The sequence below is a fragment of the Hemitrygon akajei genome, chromosome 7, assembly GCF_048418815.1.
Source record: "Hemitrygon akajei chromosome 7, sHemAka1.3, whole genome shotgun sequence".
In the NCBI taxonomy this organism is placed as follows: domain Eukaryota; kingdom Metazoa; phylum Chordata; class Chondrichthyes; order Myliobatiformes; family Dasyatidae; genus Hemitrygon; species Hemitrygon akajei.
The window spans coordinates 161,722,192-161,738,810 of record NC_133130.1 but is presented as its reverse complement, the minus strand read 5'-3'; the positions used below and the strand labels follow the sequence as shown (position 1 = coordinate 161,738,810).

Sequence of the window (16,619 nt, the reverse complement as noted above, 5' to 3'; positions counted from 1 at the left end):
TGCACTCAACATCAGTAAGACAAAAAAGCTGATTGTGGACTTCAGGGTAAAATGAGGGAACATGAACCAATCCTCATAGAGGGATCAGAAGTGGAGAGAATGAGCAGTTTCAAGAACATATCGATGATACATAAAGAAGGCAAGACAGTGGCTATATTTCATTAGGAGTTTGAAAATATTTGGTTTGCCACCTAAACCACTGAAAATTATAGATGTACCATGGAGAGCATTCTGATAGGCTGCATCCTGTCTGGTACAGGAGGGGGAAACCATCTTGGATACTAGCCTCCATAGTACCCAAGACATTTTCAAGGAGTAGTGCCTCAGAAAGGCGATATCCATTATTAAGGACCCCCATCAACCGGGACGTGCCCTCTTCTCATTGTTAGCATCAGGAAGGAAGTACAGAAGCCTGAAGACACACACTCAGCGATTCAGGAATAGCTTCTTCCCCCTTGCCATACGATTCCTAAGTGGACACTGAACCCATGATCACAACCAGACTTTTAAAAAATATATATATATTATTTCTGTTTTTTCACTTTAAATGTATTCAATATACGTATATACTTACAGAAATGTATTTATTTCTATATTATCATGTATTGCATTGAACTGCTGCTGCTAAGTTAACAGATTTCAAGACATATGCTGGTGATAATAAACCTGATGTTGATTCAGATATTTTAAAAATTTAATAAGGTATATTAAGGTGTAATAGTAACAGAATTTATTCAGTCACTGTACCAGTGGCAGGTCTGCGATCAAGAAATTGTATTCTTTGCAGCTAACATTTGTCTCATCCAACAGTGGGAAAAATATTAAAGTTAAATATTTTTCAGCTGTTTACAATATACATTAATGATTTAAATGAAGGGATTAAAAGTAACATTAGCAAATTTGCTGATGACACAAAGCTGGGTGGCAGTGTGAAATGTCAGGAGGATGTTATGAGAATGCAGGGTGACTTGGACAGGTTGGGTGAGTGGGCAAATGTATGGCAGATGCAGTTTAATGTGGATAAATGTGAGGTTATCCACTTTGGTGGCAAGAACAGGAAGGCAGATTACTATCTAAATGGAGTCAAGTTAGGAAAAGGGGAAGTACAACGAGATCTAGGTGTTCTTGTACATCAGTCAATGAAAGCAAGCATGCAGGTACAGCAGGCAGTGAAGAAAGCTAATGGCATGCTGGCTTTTATAACAAGAGGAATTGAGTATAGGAGTAAAGAGGTCCTTCTGCAGCTGTACAGGGCACTGGTGAGACCCCACCTGGAGTATTGTGTGCAGTTTTGGTCTCCAAATTTGAGGAAGGACATTCTTGCTATTGAGGGAGTGCAGCGTAGGTTCACAAGGTTAATTCCTGGAATGGCGGGACTGTCATATGTTGAAAGATTGGAGCGACTGGGCTTGTATACACTGGAATTTCGAAGGATGTGAGGGGATCTGATTGAAACATATAAGATTATTAAGGGATTGGACACACTGGAGGCAGGAAGCATGTTCCCGCTGATGGGTGAGTCCAGAACTAGAGGCCACAGTTTAAGAATAAGGGGTAGGCCATTTAGAACAGAGATGCGGAAAAACTTTTTCACCCAGAGAGTGGTGGATATGTGGAATGCTCTGCCCCAGAAGGCAGTGGAGTCCAAGTCTCTGGATGCATTCAAGAGAGAGTTAGACAGAGCTCTTATAGATAGCGGGGTCAAGGGATTTGGGGAGAGGGCAGGAATGGGGTACTGATTGTGTATGATCAGCCATGATCACAGTGAATGGCGGTGCTGGCTAGGAGGGCCGAATGGCCTACTCCAGCACCTACTGTCTACTGTCTATTGTCTAAAAGTAACAAATACTGTGAAGAAGAAAGCCCCAGGGTTTTGACCCAGTAAAGGCAAAGGAGAAATAAGGTTTGGAGGTCTACATCCTGGTAGTGATATTCCCTTGTCCTTCCAGCTGGTAGAGGTGATGGGTTTGGAAGGTGCTGTCTACAAGGCTGGTATGTGACAATAATAAGCCAACACCAAGATGGAGCACTGAGTAAGAATTGGAGGAGGACTGTCTCAGAGATGATTCTGCTAATAGGCAGTGTAAGGTCACAGAGAGCTTTAAAAAAATAGGGATGAAAGTTTCATATCAGGCAGTCAACGTAGTTCAGCAAAGGACAGATGGTGGAGGGATGCTGAATGGGACATGGTGCAATTTTGAAAATGAGCAAAATTAGAACACAGCAGAGTTTGTGCAATACAAAGAGAACTGCTCACCAGCCACAAATATCTGTAATTCCACTGAATAAGTGTAGGCTGTGGAAGAATGGGGAAGCTGAACTACCCAATTATTCAGGAAAATGCCAGTCTGTTATACAACAATCATCCAATTGGAGATCTACATACACATGGTAATTGTGGACTCCTGTCTCTTCCCCACCCCCATAATCCTTCTGCTTTCATGATTGATGCTGGCTGAAGACATTCATGACTGGTGGGCTTTATTCGAAAGTGGAAACTCCCTCAGATTCATGGTTCACAGTACAAAGCCACTTCTCATTCACCTCTACATTGCTAAGTGCCAAGCACCTGCGGCATTTTTGGAACTTGGGTCAGATCCAAATACTGACGTTTGGCAAAGCAGGGCACTTGAACTAATTCGTGAGTTCCACGAGAACGCCAATGTAAGTAATGTCCTTTCAGCGTGGTGCTGCAAGCTAGGGGAACATACAAAAGTGGTAGCAGATTAGTAAAGTTATCAATCCACTGCGTGGACATGAGACAACTTCATGACCACCTCCTGTAGTCTGGCAATCTGCCACAAAGATCAGGGACTCTGTGGTTAGGGAAATATAATCAGAATTTGTTTTCCAAATAAGTCTAACTATGACTCGTCCAAGTCACCTCTGCTGGTGCACATCCCAAAACTGTCCTTAGTTAGAAGAACAGGAACCAATTTCACTGCCTCAAACTATTGTTCCTTCAGCCGTGGAAAGTGGGTGACTATTACTTACAATGACTTGGCAGTTTACCGGTGCTAAGTGTTAGCATTTTCTTTTAGTCATTTTAAGCACTTATTCAGTACTTCAGGGGTTGGAGCACAGAAGAGAGTGCCCATGGCTCAGCAGCAGTTTCCCCTTCTCAGGATTCAAACCCCGTTCCAAACTGCCTTGATGAGGTCCAGCTCAGAACTCATGGTTGATGTCCGGGATTACAGTGACCCTCATCGTATGTGTTGTGAGAGCTCTTAAACCCCAAAGGGCTGATCTGCCAGCTGGTATAAACATGGTTACAGCCACAAAAATCGTGTTCACATGTTGACCAGTCTAGTTAATTTCATAACTGAGAGATTTAGATATCAGCAAAGATGACACAAGCTTCGAAGTGTAATGGTGACCTGATAGAAGCCTTCAATATATGAAAAGGCATATATATATATATCAGTTGTAGAAGAGCCTACCAACCTTAGATGAGACTAAAACTAGGATTCATAAGTATAAGATAGTTACTAATAAATCCAATATGGAATCAGGATTACACCTTTTATGAAGAAGTAGCTAAGGATCAGTACTTGAAGAAATAATAGATGCAACTCGTAAAGATGCACTTAGAGCTCATGCAGAGCATAAAATAGCTTAGACAACAGGGGTTGAATGGCTCAAGTCTGTAATGAAAATAGTTTGGAATGCTGATAAAGAAGGATACATCGCAGTCTGATTAAGTGGAGAAAATATGTGGGGGGAAAATAAAGAAAATATCGTCCTGTAAATCTATTCACTGACCCTCTGGGAGGGATGGTTAAGCAGATTCGAGTTTTTTTTTAAATATAAAAAAAGCATGCGATAGCAATATGGCTTTGACAGGATGTGCTACATTCCCTGACGGAAGATCTGGAGCAATAAGGAGAACCACAATGCCTGTTGTTGGAGTAGCAATTATGCCACAAATAGCAATATTAAAGGACAGAGCCAGTCCTTCACACTAGGAGGTTCTGACGGATTGAAGCTTTTGGGCAAATTGACAAACCATACAGCTGGTTTGGCAATTAAACTCTGTTTGACCCATAGGTCTATTAAATGATTTTATCATCATAAAAATAATGTAATTGCTACCTGGGCAGGTTATTTTGCAACTTCCATGTTATTGGTCTGATCCCTGGTAAAGGTTGTCCCAAAAATTCCACTATGGCCACTCTCTGTCCTCAGACTTGACTTTCTCCAAGCATGGTTGAAAATGGCAGAGATAATCACAGCTCGTTTATATTTTACGCCTCCCCCAGGAATGACTCCTTATCCAATTCCCATCGGAAATGTGGGCATCCTTTCTGCCCGTCATGTTATCCAAAGTACTTCACAATCAATTTTTATAGTTTCTTTCCAAGCTACTGTATCTGTCAAAAGAGCACGAGGAGATTTATCTGGATGTCATGAGGAATTGGAGATTGGAAAAGTTGGTATTTACCTTGGAACAGAAGGTTCTGTTAAGGTTAAGTCTCCAGACTTAAGGATTTCAAAGGTATGAACAATTTTGAGAGAGCTGAGCAGGAGTGAAAGAAACTTAAATTTCTTACTGTACAGTTATATCACAGTTATCCCAACCTATTTCTATTTTCTACTGGCCATGTTTCAGACGCTCCCACACCAGTTTGCTTCATGACTTTTGCCTCTATTTATTTATTTTGAGATGCAGTGCAGAATAGACTCTTCTGACCCTTTGAGCCACGACATCCAGCAATCTCCCGATTTAACCCCAGCCTAATCACAGGACAATTTACAATGACCAATTAACCTACCAACCGGTAGGTCTTTGGACTGTGGGAGGAAACTGGAGCACCTGGAGGAAACCCACGCAGTCACGGTGAGAACGTACAAACTCCTTACAGGCAGCAGCAGGAATTTGGGGAATGGGTCAGGAATCAAAGATCACTGTTTAAAAGTTGGGTGAAAATCTCCAGGGGGCAGATGAGGCAGGGGTTCATTCGGGAGGTTTGTCAGGATCTAGAAGTCCCTACCTGAAAAGGTGACATAAAGTGATTCTTTGAGTATTTAAAAGGTGAGAAAGCGAGAAGCAAGTCTTCAGAATTAAGAATAAGAGTTCTTTCAAAGAGCCAGCCCAAACATGACAAGCTGAATGGCGTTGTGTACTATAAAATCTGCAGCTGCCCTAATTGTGCAAGTAGCTTGATAGTTTTGTACGTGAATAGGTTAACCAATTGTTATTGACTCAATATGGTTTTGTGAAACATTTTGAACAAAGAAGGTTTTTACGAGAGCCTTACAGAGTGGCACCAGGGAAAGTTCAGGGTTCTGATACAATTTCTGATCTCTGGCTTCGTCCCAGCATATTTGCATTGCAAAATGCCTGGGCCACGCCAGCACAGACTTAGCCCAGCTGGTACTGCAGTCTTCTTGGCCAGCTCAAGTGATGTGTCCAGTGATAAATTAATTGGGGAAATCACATGTTCAAAAAAAAAAAAGAACAATGAACACCATTTACACAGCACTTGTCACAACCTCCAGCATCTACTGTCCATCTGAACTGAAGGGGTAATTAAGGATGAACTATACGAGATGTGGTGAGTGTGAAATAACTAATAGACAAGGACAGGGAGTGATGGATTCATGAACTAGAAAAGTCTGCAATAATTCAGTAGTTTCATGGTAACCATTACTGAGATATATATAGAGAGAGAGAGAGAGAGAGACACACACACACACACACTCACACTCACTCTATCTTAGTGGCCACTTTATTATGTATACCTATTTGATAATGCGAATATCCAACCAGCCATTCATGTGTCAGCAATTTAATGCATAAAAGCATGCAGACGTGGTCAAGAGGTTCAGGTGTTTTTGATTAAAAACAGGCAATTAAACAAGGAATTCATAAGTCAAGACAAAAATGGGAAACTGATTTGAATATTAAAATTGATGAAACAAGTTGGTCAAGATTATGTCTTGACAGTACGACAAATACAATAAATATTTGACTAAGATTAGTACAATATAACTTTTTACATCAAATATATATTACACCACAAAAAATAAATAGATTAAACTCAAATTTATCTGATCAATGTTTTCGATGTAATCAAGAAATTGGTACTTTTTTTACACTCTACTTGGTCTTGTTTTAAAATTCAACCTTTTTGGACAAATTTAAGAGTTTTACTGGAACAAATTATTGGAATACAACTTCCACATAATCCAACATTATTTTTACTAGGCGATATTGAAGGGATAAAATTGAAATCCAAATTGAATAAATATCAGAAAGAATTCATAAGAATTGCTTTGGCAGTAGCCAGAAAAGCTATTGCAGTTACTTGGAAATTGGATTCATACTTAAGTATAGATCGTTGGAAGAATGAAATTTTTAGCTGCATTCCACTTGAAAAAATTACTTATAATTTAAGAGATAAATATGAAATATTTCTGAAAATTTGGCACCCTTATGTACAAAAAATAGGATTAAATATATAGGTGCTCCGAAGATAAAATTATTGGTTATCTGGGGAAAGAAATAAATATACATATTAAAGCTATTATGAACTCCATGGAGCATGTGGGGATCTTCCGATATCCAGGCATTCTTTTCTTTCTTTCTTTTTTCTTTCTTTCTTTTTTCTTGTCTTTTTTTTCTATAGGGATATGTTAGGGGGAGGGGTTAAGGGGAGGGGGGAAGGGTTGATTTTTTTTTTCTTTCTGTAACCTATTTGAAATTTCAATAAAAAAATTTATTAAAAAAAGAGGTTCAGGTGTTGTTCAGACCAAACATCAAAATGGGGAAAAGTTGTGACCTAACTGACATTGATCGTAAAACATTAGTGCCTGATGGGGTGGTTTGAGCATCGCAGAAACTGCTGATCTCTTGGGATTTTCACACACAACCGTCTCTTGAGTTGACAGAGAATGGTGCAAAAAAAAACATCCAGTGAGCTGCAGTTCTGTGGGCGAAAATGTTTGCTAATGAGAGAGGTCAAGAAGAGAATGGCAAGACTGGTTCAAGCTGACACAAAGGCGATAGTAATTCACATAATCATGTGTTACAACAGTGTTGTGCAGAAGGGCATCTCTGAATGCACAACATGTGTATGTATACATATATACGCAGTGCAGTACAGTACTGTGCAAAAGTCTTTGGCATATCTAAAAAAATCTGCTAAGGGAAATAATTTCAAAAATAATGAAAAGTTTCTTAATATCAAAAAAAATGTATTCTAAAGAGCAGTAAACACCAAAAAAACTAAATCAAATGGATATTTGGTGTGACCACCCTTTGTATTAAAAACTGCATCAATTCTCTCAGGTACACTGCCAGACAGTTTTATAACAAGATCGGCTGGTAGGTTGTTCCCAGCATCTTGGGGAACTTGCCACAGTTTTTCTACAGACTTTGGCTGTTTCACTTGCTTCTGTCTCTCCAGGGTATCCCAGACAGCCCTGATGATGAGATCAGGGATCTGTGGAGGCCATACCATCTGTTGCAGATCCCCTTGTTCTTCTTTTCACTGAAGATAGTTCTTTATGACCTTGGCCCTGTGCTTGGGTCATTGTCCTGCTGCAGAATGAAATCGGGACCAATCTGATGCCTCCCTCTTGGTACTGTGTGATGGGTGACAACCTGCTTGTACTTCTCAGCATTGAGGATTCCATTCATTCTCACCAGACCACCGACTCCATTTGCAGAAATGCAGCCCTAAACTTGCAGGGAACCTCCACCGTGCTTCACTGCAGGCTGCAGATACTCATCCATGTAGCACTCTCCAGCTCTTCTATGTACAAACTGCTTCCTGCTTGAGCCGAAGATTCCAAATTTTCACTCATCAGTCCAGAGAACTTGTTGCCATTGTTCAGCACCCCAGTCCAGTACCTGTGCTTTTGTGCAGAGGAAAGTCTCTTGGCTTTGTTTTCACTTTGCCAGAACAGCCTTTTTGGCAGCAACTCTTAGAAGAAGACCAATTCTGACAAGACTTCTCCAGACTGCAGAGGGGTGTACTTGTGTTCCAGTGGTGCTGGGCTTTTTCTGGATTAGAAGAGATGTCAGTTTGATGCACTCAACCACTGTATATCTGGTCCTCAATCTTGCCCATTTCTTTGTGCTTCTTCAGAAGAACTTGGACAGCACATCTTGAAACTCCTGTCTGCTGTGAAATTTGTGTTTGGGAGAGACCTTGCTAATGCAGGATGACCAACTTGTGTCTTGTTGCAATACTCATTCTTGCCATGGTGTAAGAATTGACAATTTACAGGTTAAACTGTCACATCTGCCACACCCCTCACCTTTTAGTTTGGTTGTTCTTCGCTCAGTTTGATTCCTTTAGTCCATTCAACATATTATATCATTGATCATTAGTACCCGCTTGTTATCTTCATTTAATCATGCACTGGGCTATACCTACTAAGTAATCAAGTTTTTATTTGAAAAATTGTCTACTACTTAATAAGTTACTTTCCTTAATGAAATAAAAATATTTCTCTGTAACATACAATTTTTTGGAAAATTAATGTTTGGAAATCAAAATTTTGCACTTTTCTACTGACACATTAATGCAGAAGACAAAATATAAACATGTAAAACAAAATTGTGCACATGTAATGCTACTCTGACACTGTAATTTCCTTTGGGATCAATGAAGTATCTATCTATCAATCTTTTCCTGTTGTTTCTGACAAGGTGAATGCAGGATTCACACACTTTGTGAAGATGGGGGGGAGGGGTAGGAAGTGTGTGTGTGTGTGTGTGTGTGTGTGTGTGTGTGTGTGTGTGTGTGTGTGTGTGTGTGTGTGTGTGTGTGTGTGTGTGTGTGTGTGTGTGTGTGTGTTTTTAAAAATATAATTCCAGTTAATTGGGACACATCAAAACCGGTACATTTTGTCCCAATTTGCTGAAATTTCATGGAAATAGTGACAAGGTATAGAAAACAAACTACCATTTAAATGAAATACAGAACAAATTCGAACACTACCAGTACCTCTACAGTACTTTAAAACTGTGGAGAAGTTCCTAATAGTTATCAGCTGAGGAATTTATCCAGTGTATGCTATGAACAAAATCAGCGCAGACAACTAGTGCGGATAATGGACTGCATTCATACACCCTTTAGACAAAAATATCTTCCAAATCTTCATTTTCATTGTAACATTGTCAATACCTTCAAATTCTCCATAATTCCTAACTTGTTGAAGTAGTGAAATATTGTTATTTTCACTCTTGGCCATTTCTGACATCTGCAGGGTTCAATGCTTGGAACCGTGTTGGACAAAACAGTTCCAAATTGTCTTACTGCTAATTTCTTGCTAACTCTCGGTGATGAAAATCTCTGCCTTTGGAACACAAACACACACAACTGACGCTATTTAAAACAGATCACTCTAAGTACGGTGTGGTGTCTAACGACTAGGCAAGTGCATGCGACTGACGCTAGTTAGAAACAGTTCATTAACAGTCTCCTGTCCCAGTTAACTGGCATAATTAACCAAATAAACAAAAGTAATTCCATCTATTTTCTCGATTTAGTTTTTGTTCTTTAAAGAGTTGTTCCAAGTAAATGCCTGCCCTGATTAAACAATAGCCCAATTTACTGGAATCCACTGTGTATAGTTTCTTGAGTTGCCTAACTCAAGCGGGATTCAAACTCAAGTCTCTTAATCAATAGTCCATAATTTTGGCTGCTAATCCAGCAGTCACTGTTTTAATGTAGGAAGAGCATTTTACAGGAACTTCCCATAACACAGAGTGCAAGAAATCCGAATTTACAAACATTAATTTAGAACTATATATATGGCAGGATGCCAGCGAGAGATGCTTTCAGTATTGACCTGGACACCAACGAGAATTGTCCTACTCTTTTTCAAAGCAGGGCCAAAAGATCTTGTACTTTCACATGGGAGATCAGACTATGTCTTGATATAACATTCTGTCCCCAATGCTTAGCATCTGCTACCTGGCACTATTCCCACAGTATTTGGTACATTGTCAATCTAGAACTCTGTGTTGCAATTTCTGGAATGGGGCATGATCTCTGAATCAGAAACAAAAAAAAAAGCAACCAACTAAAAGCTCCAATTGAAAGAGCTACTGACAGCCACAGCTGAAATTGTGCTTAATATCAGATTCTGTGGAATTCATTTCCCAGGAGGGCAGCAGGGACTCAGCTGGCCAGTAAATACAAGAACAAACCACACTCTCACAGCCACACGTTCAAAAATGCAACTCATGACACATTGTCTTAATCTGTAATTTGAACTATCCGTTCGATCTCCTGCGGATTTGCTGGTAGAATCAACTGTTGCACACTTGGGTTGTTCTGAGACACATACAGGGTAATATTGTGTCGGAGCACTGGGTAATCTGTCTTGATCCCCTAAGTCTATGAAGTCTAATTGCTGTAAGAAAAGCAGGGATCAGTGGGAGTTCTTATTACTACTGAAGTATATTTGTAAAATGGGCCATTCAGCTCTCAAGCTTATTCTATCACCCAAGCAGATTTTCACCGACTGTACCAAAACACCATTCACTTGCCCCTTGATCCCTATCAGTCGTCTCTTACAGAACACAAAGCCAGTAATCTTATCGTTTAATTACACCTCCTCCCTAAAGCACTGTTTGAAGAACAGCTTATGATCCTGGCTAATGTTTATCCCCCCCTCTATAATCAGTAAAACATTTAAATAGCATCCTTATGTTGCTGCTGATGAAATCTTGCATAAATTGGGCTGCCATGCTTATCTATATTTCAAAAGAAGTAATTGACTATAAAGCACTTAGTAACCTCCGGAGGCCAAGAAAAGTTTCTGTTACATTTAAGGTCTTTAATTTTTTCATGACATAACCTTCAAGGGTTGGCAACACAACATTGGGTTTTGTAAATATGTTAGTACCAGCTGGTCCTGCCTGAGTATTGGGACCCAAGAGCACTGGTGAGGAGAGGGCGATTTGCTAAATTCACAGAGGGAACTTGAGTAGTGGTCACAGCAAGCCGCAGCCTCCTGTGTCAGAAGTGGTTCGCCCTGAACCCTACACATTCAGACTGCACTGGGTTAGGGTCAGAGACGAGGATTGTCTGCCACTGGTCGGTTATTATTCAGTGAACGAGCCCGTCTGGTCTGACTGAAACTTTATCTTCCAGTTATCTGTGAACAACTGCTGCACATTCCAAGACCCCTGACTAGGGGCTGAGGTACCAGCTGCAGCCTGGCGCGCAGAACAAAAGCTAAAGATCAGCTTTACTTGTCGCATTCCACAAACCACCGTCACAGCCCGAGGATTGTGCTGGGGGCAGCCCACAATCGTCACCGTACTTGCAGTGTGCCAACATGCCCACAACTCACTAACCCGAACCCCATCTGTGGTGCAGGAGAACCTGGAAGAGACCCACATGGTCACGGGGGAGAACGTGCAAACTCCTTACAGACAGCGACTGGTGATTACGGGCACAGTATACCAGCCGCGCTAACCACTACGTTACCATGCTGCCCACTACTGTGGTGGGAAAGGCTATTCTACACTGGTAGGAGGGTCTCTGACACTCCAGCATAGCCCACTAAATTTGGATATTGCTATGTAAGTAAAGGGAAAGCTAGTGTCAAGCTGATGTCACAAACAAGAGAAAATCTACAGATGCTGGAAATCCGAGCAACACACACAAAATGCGGGAGGAACTCAGCAGGTCAGGCAGCATCTCTGGAAAAAAAAAGCACAGTCGACGTTTTGGGCTGAAACCCTTTAGCAGGACCTTTTTTCCAGAGATGCTGCCTGACCTGCTGGGTTCCTCCAGCGTTTTGTGTGTGTTGTCAAGCTGATGTGGTGTTAATCCTCTTGCTAAGTGGAGTGATCCGACTGGTACCGTGAATGGCAAAATATTTGTAACTATTATGAACAAAGTATATTGTTGAAGTGATCGGCGAAAGTAGGGCATGCTTATCGATCTGGAACACTAGTCGAAGAAAAGATGATTCAATGGAAAAATCCAGAGCCTAATCTCTAAGACATATCGCCTCAGAAATACCGGGATCTGATAGGGACTGATTTCCAGGGTGGGAAAGCGGCTTGAGGGCTTTTGAACAGACAGGCGGGTATGGCGCCAAGCAAAGACGACGCAGAGAAATTCATAGTGTGAATAAAATCCGTGTATAACTTAGGTATAAACGAGGTGGCCAAGAGAGCGCGAATACCGAGCAACATAAAGACAAAGCAAAATAATGTGAAGAGCAGAATGAAAGACAAAGAGTAGACAAAAACTGGAAAGGGACTCGGAGGGATGGCGGCAAACAGCGGCCACCCACTCACCTTATTAACACTAGCCAACCGCTCCTCCTGTTGCGCTTTGAGGATCCCGAACATTTTGCCACCTTAAAAGTGTGAATGAAAAACAAAACACACAGAATTCAGACCAGGCGCCCTCACAGGAACGGCTTCCTCCCCCGACCGAAGTGGAAGTTTCTTACCCTGCGCCTGCTGTCCCGCGGGCATCTTGAGAAGCGAGTGGGGTTCTGAGCCCCGGGCCGAAGTCGCGGAGTCGATGGCTGGGAGTGAGCAGCTACGCCGCTCGCAGCGGTGAAATGTCCCGGGACCACACGCCCGCTGTGGCAAGGGCGAGAAACTACAACTGGTACCGACGGGATACACCCTGCCCGGGAGACAACTTGGAGAATGGTGTGCGGTTCTGGTCAGCACGCTGTCGGAGGGATAGGAGTCAGCTCGATACCGTGCAGAGAAGATTCATCAAGATGTCGCGTAGACTGGAGGGCTTAAATTTGGGGAGGGGGAGGGAGATTGGCTAGGCTGAGACCGGTTTCCCCCGGAGTGAGGGAAACCGAGGGGTGACCTAACAGAAGTTTATAAAATTATAAGAAGCTCAGACAGAGTAGATAGTCTGATTTCCCCGGGTTAGGGAAGTCTAAAACTAGAGGACACATATTTTAATAAGAGTGAGAAGGTTTAAAGGAGACCCGAGGGGCAAATGTTTTCACACAGAGGGTGGAGGGTACAGTTACAATGTTTAAAACTTGTTGGACAGTACTTGAATAGGAAAGTTTCAGGCAAATAGGATTAGTTTAAATGGTTATCTTAATTAGCAATGATGAATTGGACGAAAGAATTCAGTTTATGTACAAAATAGATATTAATCTAAAACCTCATACCAGTAAGGTACTTAACAATTTCTCTGCCTTGAGCCCCACATTAACCATTAGTGCAGCATCAATGAAAATCCCCGTTATTTGTCCAGCCTGAATCCCCCATGAGACATGAGCTGTCCCAATCGCCATAGGAAGTCTAAAACAACCATATTCCCAACCACAAGACCTACAATGATCCTACTCCAGACTTGAGATTTCTTACCCAACATCAGCAGAAACTCCAGCTGACCAGACACAAATTTGGCATCAACTTAGCCAAAAGCTTCAAATTTCTAAAGTCCTAATTGCAATTGCAAATGATTGTACAAATTAATCTGTAAATCTGGACCCTGACACCAATTTCAGCTGAAAACTCAAAAATCTAACCACTTGTCACCGGCAGCCAATCAGAACAGGCCCTCTTTATTCTGACTCTGCCTCCTGCCTGTCAGCTAATCCTTTATCCATGCTGGTGTATTTCCTGTAATTCCATGGGCTCTTATTTTGTTCAGCAGTCACGTGTTGGCACCTTCTGAAAATCCAGGGAAGCAACATCCACTGACTGACTCTCTTTTGTCTATCCTACCTGTTACTTCCTCAAAGAATTCCAAAGTTTGTCACACAAGATTTTCCCTTAAGGAAGCCTTGGTGAATTTGGCCTACTTTCTCACGTGCCTCCAAGAGACCCAAAACCTCTTCCTTGATAATGGACACCAACATCTTCCCAACCACTGAGGTAAACTAACTGGGCTATAATTTCCTTTCTTCTGCCTTCCTCCCTTGGAGAGTGGAGTGACATTTGCAATTTTCCAGTTCTCCAGAACCATTACAGAATCTAGTGATTCTTCAAAGATATTTATTTACCAATGCCTCCACAATTTTTTCAGCTACCTCTTTGAGAATCCTGGGGTGTAGTCCATCTGGACCAAGTGACCTATCTACCTTCAGACCTTCTAGCTTCCCAAGCACTTTCTCCTTAGTAATAGCAACTACACTCACAAAAACTCCCTGACAGCCTTGAATTTCTGGCACACTGCTAGTGTCTTCCACAGTGAAGACTGACGTAAAATACTTATTAAGTTCTTTCACCAGTCATATCTCCAGTGTCATTTTCCAGCAGTTCAATATACACTTTCACCTTTCTTTTATTCTTCATAAATCTGAAAAAGCTTTTGGTATTCTCTTTGATATTTTTGGCTAGCTTACCTTCATCTTTTATCTTTTCTCTCCTTATGGTTATTTTTAGTTGCCTTCTGTTAGTTTTTAATAGCTTCCCAGTATTTTTGTCATATTATATACCCTCTCTTTTGCTTCTACAGTATGTTGTCTTTGACTTCCCTTGTCACCCACAGTTGCCTCATTCTCCCTTTATAATACTTAATCTTTTTAGGGATGTATCTATCCTGCGCCTAGGAACTCTAACCTTTGCTGTTCTGCCGTCATCCCTGCTAGTGCCCCTTCCAATCAACCTTGGCCAGCTTCTCTGTATTTCCCTTTACTCCACTGTAATACTGATACAACCGACTTAATCTTTTCCCTCTCAAACTGCAGAAGGAATTCTATCATATTATGATCACTGCCTCCCAAGAGTACCTTTACCTTGAGCTCCCTAATCAAATCTGGTTCTTTGCACAACACCCAATTCATAATTGCCTTTCCCCTTGCGGGCTCAACCACAAGCTGCTCTAAGAATCCATCTCACAGGCATTCTACAAATTCTCTCTCTTGGGATCTAGCACCAGCCTGATTTTCCCAATCTACCTATATATTGAAACCGTCCCACAACTATCATAACGTTGCCCTTATTAAATGCCTTTTCTACTTCCAATTAAAATTTATATCTCACATCCTGGCTACTGTTCAGAGACATGTATATAACTTCTATCAGGATCTTTTTACCCTTTCAGTTTCTTAACTCTACCCACAAGGATTCTACATCTTCTTTGTAAAGATTTGATTTCATTTTTACAATAGATCCGTGCCACTCCTCTGCCTACGTGCCTTTCCTTTTGATACAAGGTGTATCCTTACATGTTAAACTCCCAACTCAGTGGTGACTGTGTCATAGCTGCCCATCTCTAATTGAGCTGTAGGATCAACTACCTTATTCCATATACTACATGCATTCAAATATGACTCCTTCAGACCTGTATTCATCAACCTTTTCAATTTTGCCCCCAAGTTGCACTTCACCTCATCCCACTGATTGCAGCTTTGCCCTGTCACCTGCCTGTCCGTCCTCACAGTCTCACTGTATCAATTTGTATACCAACTGCCCCATCCTCAGCCTCATCACTCCGGTTACCATCTCCCTGCCAAATTTGTTTAACCCCCACCCCCAACAGCTCTAGCAAACTTGCCTGCAAAGATATTAGCTCCCCTTGGGTTCAGGTGTATCCTTTTTGTACAGGGTCATACCTTCCCCAGAAGAGATCCCAATGATCAGGAAATCTGAAACTCTGCACCACTTCCTCAGCCACTCGTTCCTCTGTACCATCATCCTATTCCTGCCCTGACTAGCGTGTGTCACTGAGAATAATCCAGAGATGACTACCTCACGGGTCCTGTCTTCAGCCTTTTCCCTAACTCCCTATACTCATTGTGCGGGACCTCTTCCCCCTTTCTACCTATGTCATTGGCACCGTTGTACACCACAGTCTCCGGCTACTCATCCTCCTTCTTGAGAACCTTCTGCAGCTGCTTTGAGACATCCTGGACCCTGGCACCTAGGAGGCAATACACCAACCTGGCTTCTCTTTTGCAGCCACAGAATCTCCTATCTGTCCCACTAACTCCCAAGTTGTCTATCGCTACTGCTCTGCCTTACCTTACTCTTCTCTGCTGAACCTCAGAGCCTGCCACTGGCCTGGGCCCTGCTGCTGTGCCCTGATAGGTCATTCCCCTCCCCTGCAGTGTCCAAAGGGGTATACTTGTGGCTGAGGGGAATGGCCACAAAGGAACCCTGCATTGACTGCTTACTTCTCCCAGTGGTCCCCTGAAACCTGCACTCTGGGTGTGGCCATCTCAGTAAAAGACTTGTCAATGAAGTTTTCAGCCTCCCAGATGATCCTGAGTGCATCCAGCTCCAGCTCCAGTTCCTTGACTTTGTTAGTCAGGCGCTGATGGTGGGTGTACTTCCAGCAGATGTAGTCATCAGGGAGACAATTTCACATTTCACAGCAGGAGCTTTCCACTGCCTGAATTACTGTCCTGCCTGTACCGGGTATGTCTCTAACTTCCCAAACTTGAGTTCTAGCCTGAGCCTGTTCTTGCCCAAGCCTGTTGGGCCAAAGCCTGACCACTCTAACACTGTCCACTCACACAGTTATTATTTTACTAATGAGACAGATATGAGGGTGAATTGTTATGAGCTATTCTTTTATATGTCATTACAGGTTACTTTCTCTGCTGGTTGCCATTTTTGGGATCCGAGTTGTTTGCTTTCTGATCTATTGAGTGTTTTCCAGCAATTTCTGTTTTTACTCAACATTGGCATATTGGTTTGCATGGTCTTT

The 16,619-nt window shown here is 41.9% G+C and overlaps 1 protein-coding gene across 1 annotated transcript in view; it reads right to left on the bottom strand.

Moving 5' to 3' along the window:
* LOC140731111 (allograft inflammatory factor 1-like) overlaps nucleotides 1–12,734 on the bottom strand; it is a 42,316-nt gene extending 29,582 nt beyond the window's left edge. The window contains exons 1-2 of the mRNA XM_073052405.1: nucleotides 12,433–12,734; nucleotides 12,275–12,336 (exon numbers count right to left, since the gene is read on the bottom strand). Coding sequence (XP_072908506.1) covers nucleotides 12,275–12,336; nucleotides 12,433–12,457 — 87 coding nt within the window. The 5' untranslated portion in view covers nucleotides 12,458–12,734. The remainder of the gene's footprint in view (nucleotides 1–12,274; nucleotides 12,337–12,432) is intronic.
* Between the last annotated feature and the right edge of the window lie 3,885 nt (nucleotides 12,735–16,619).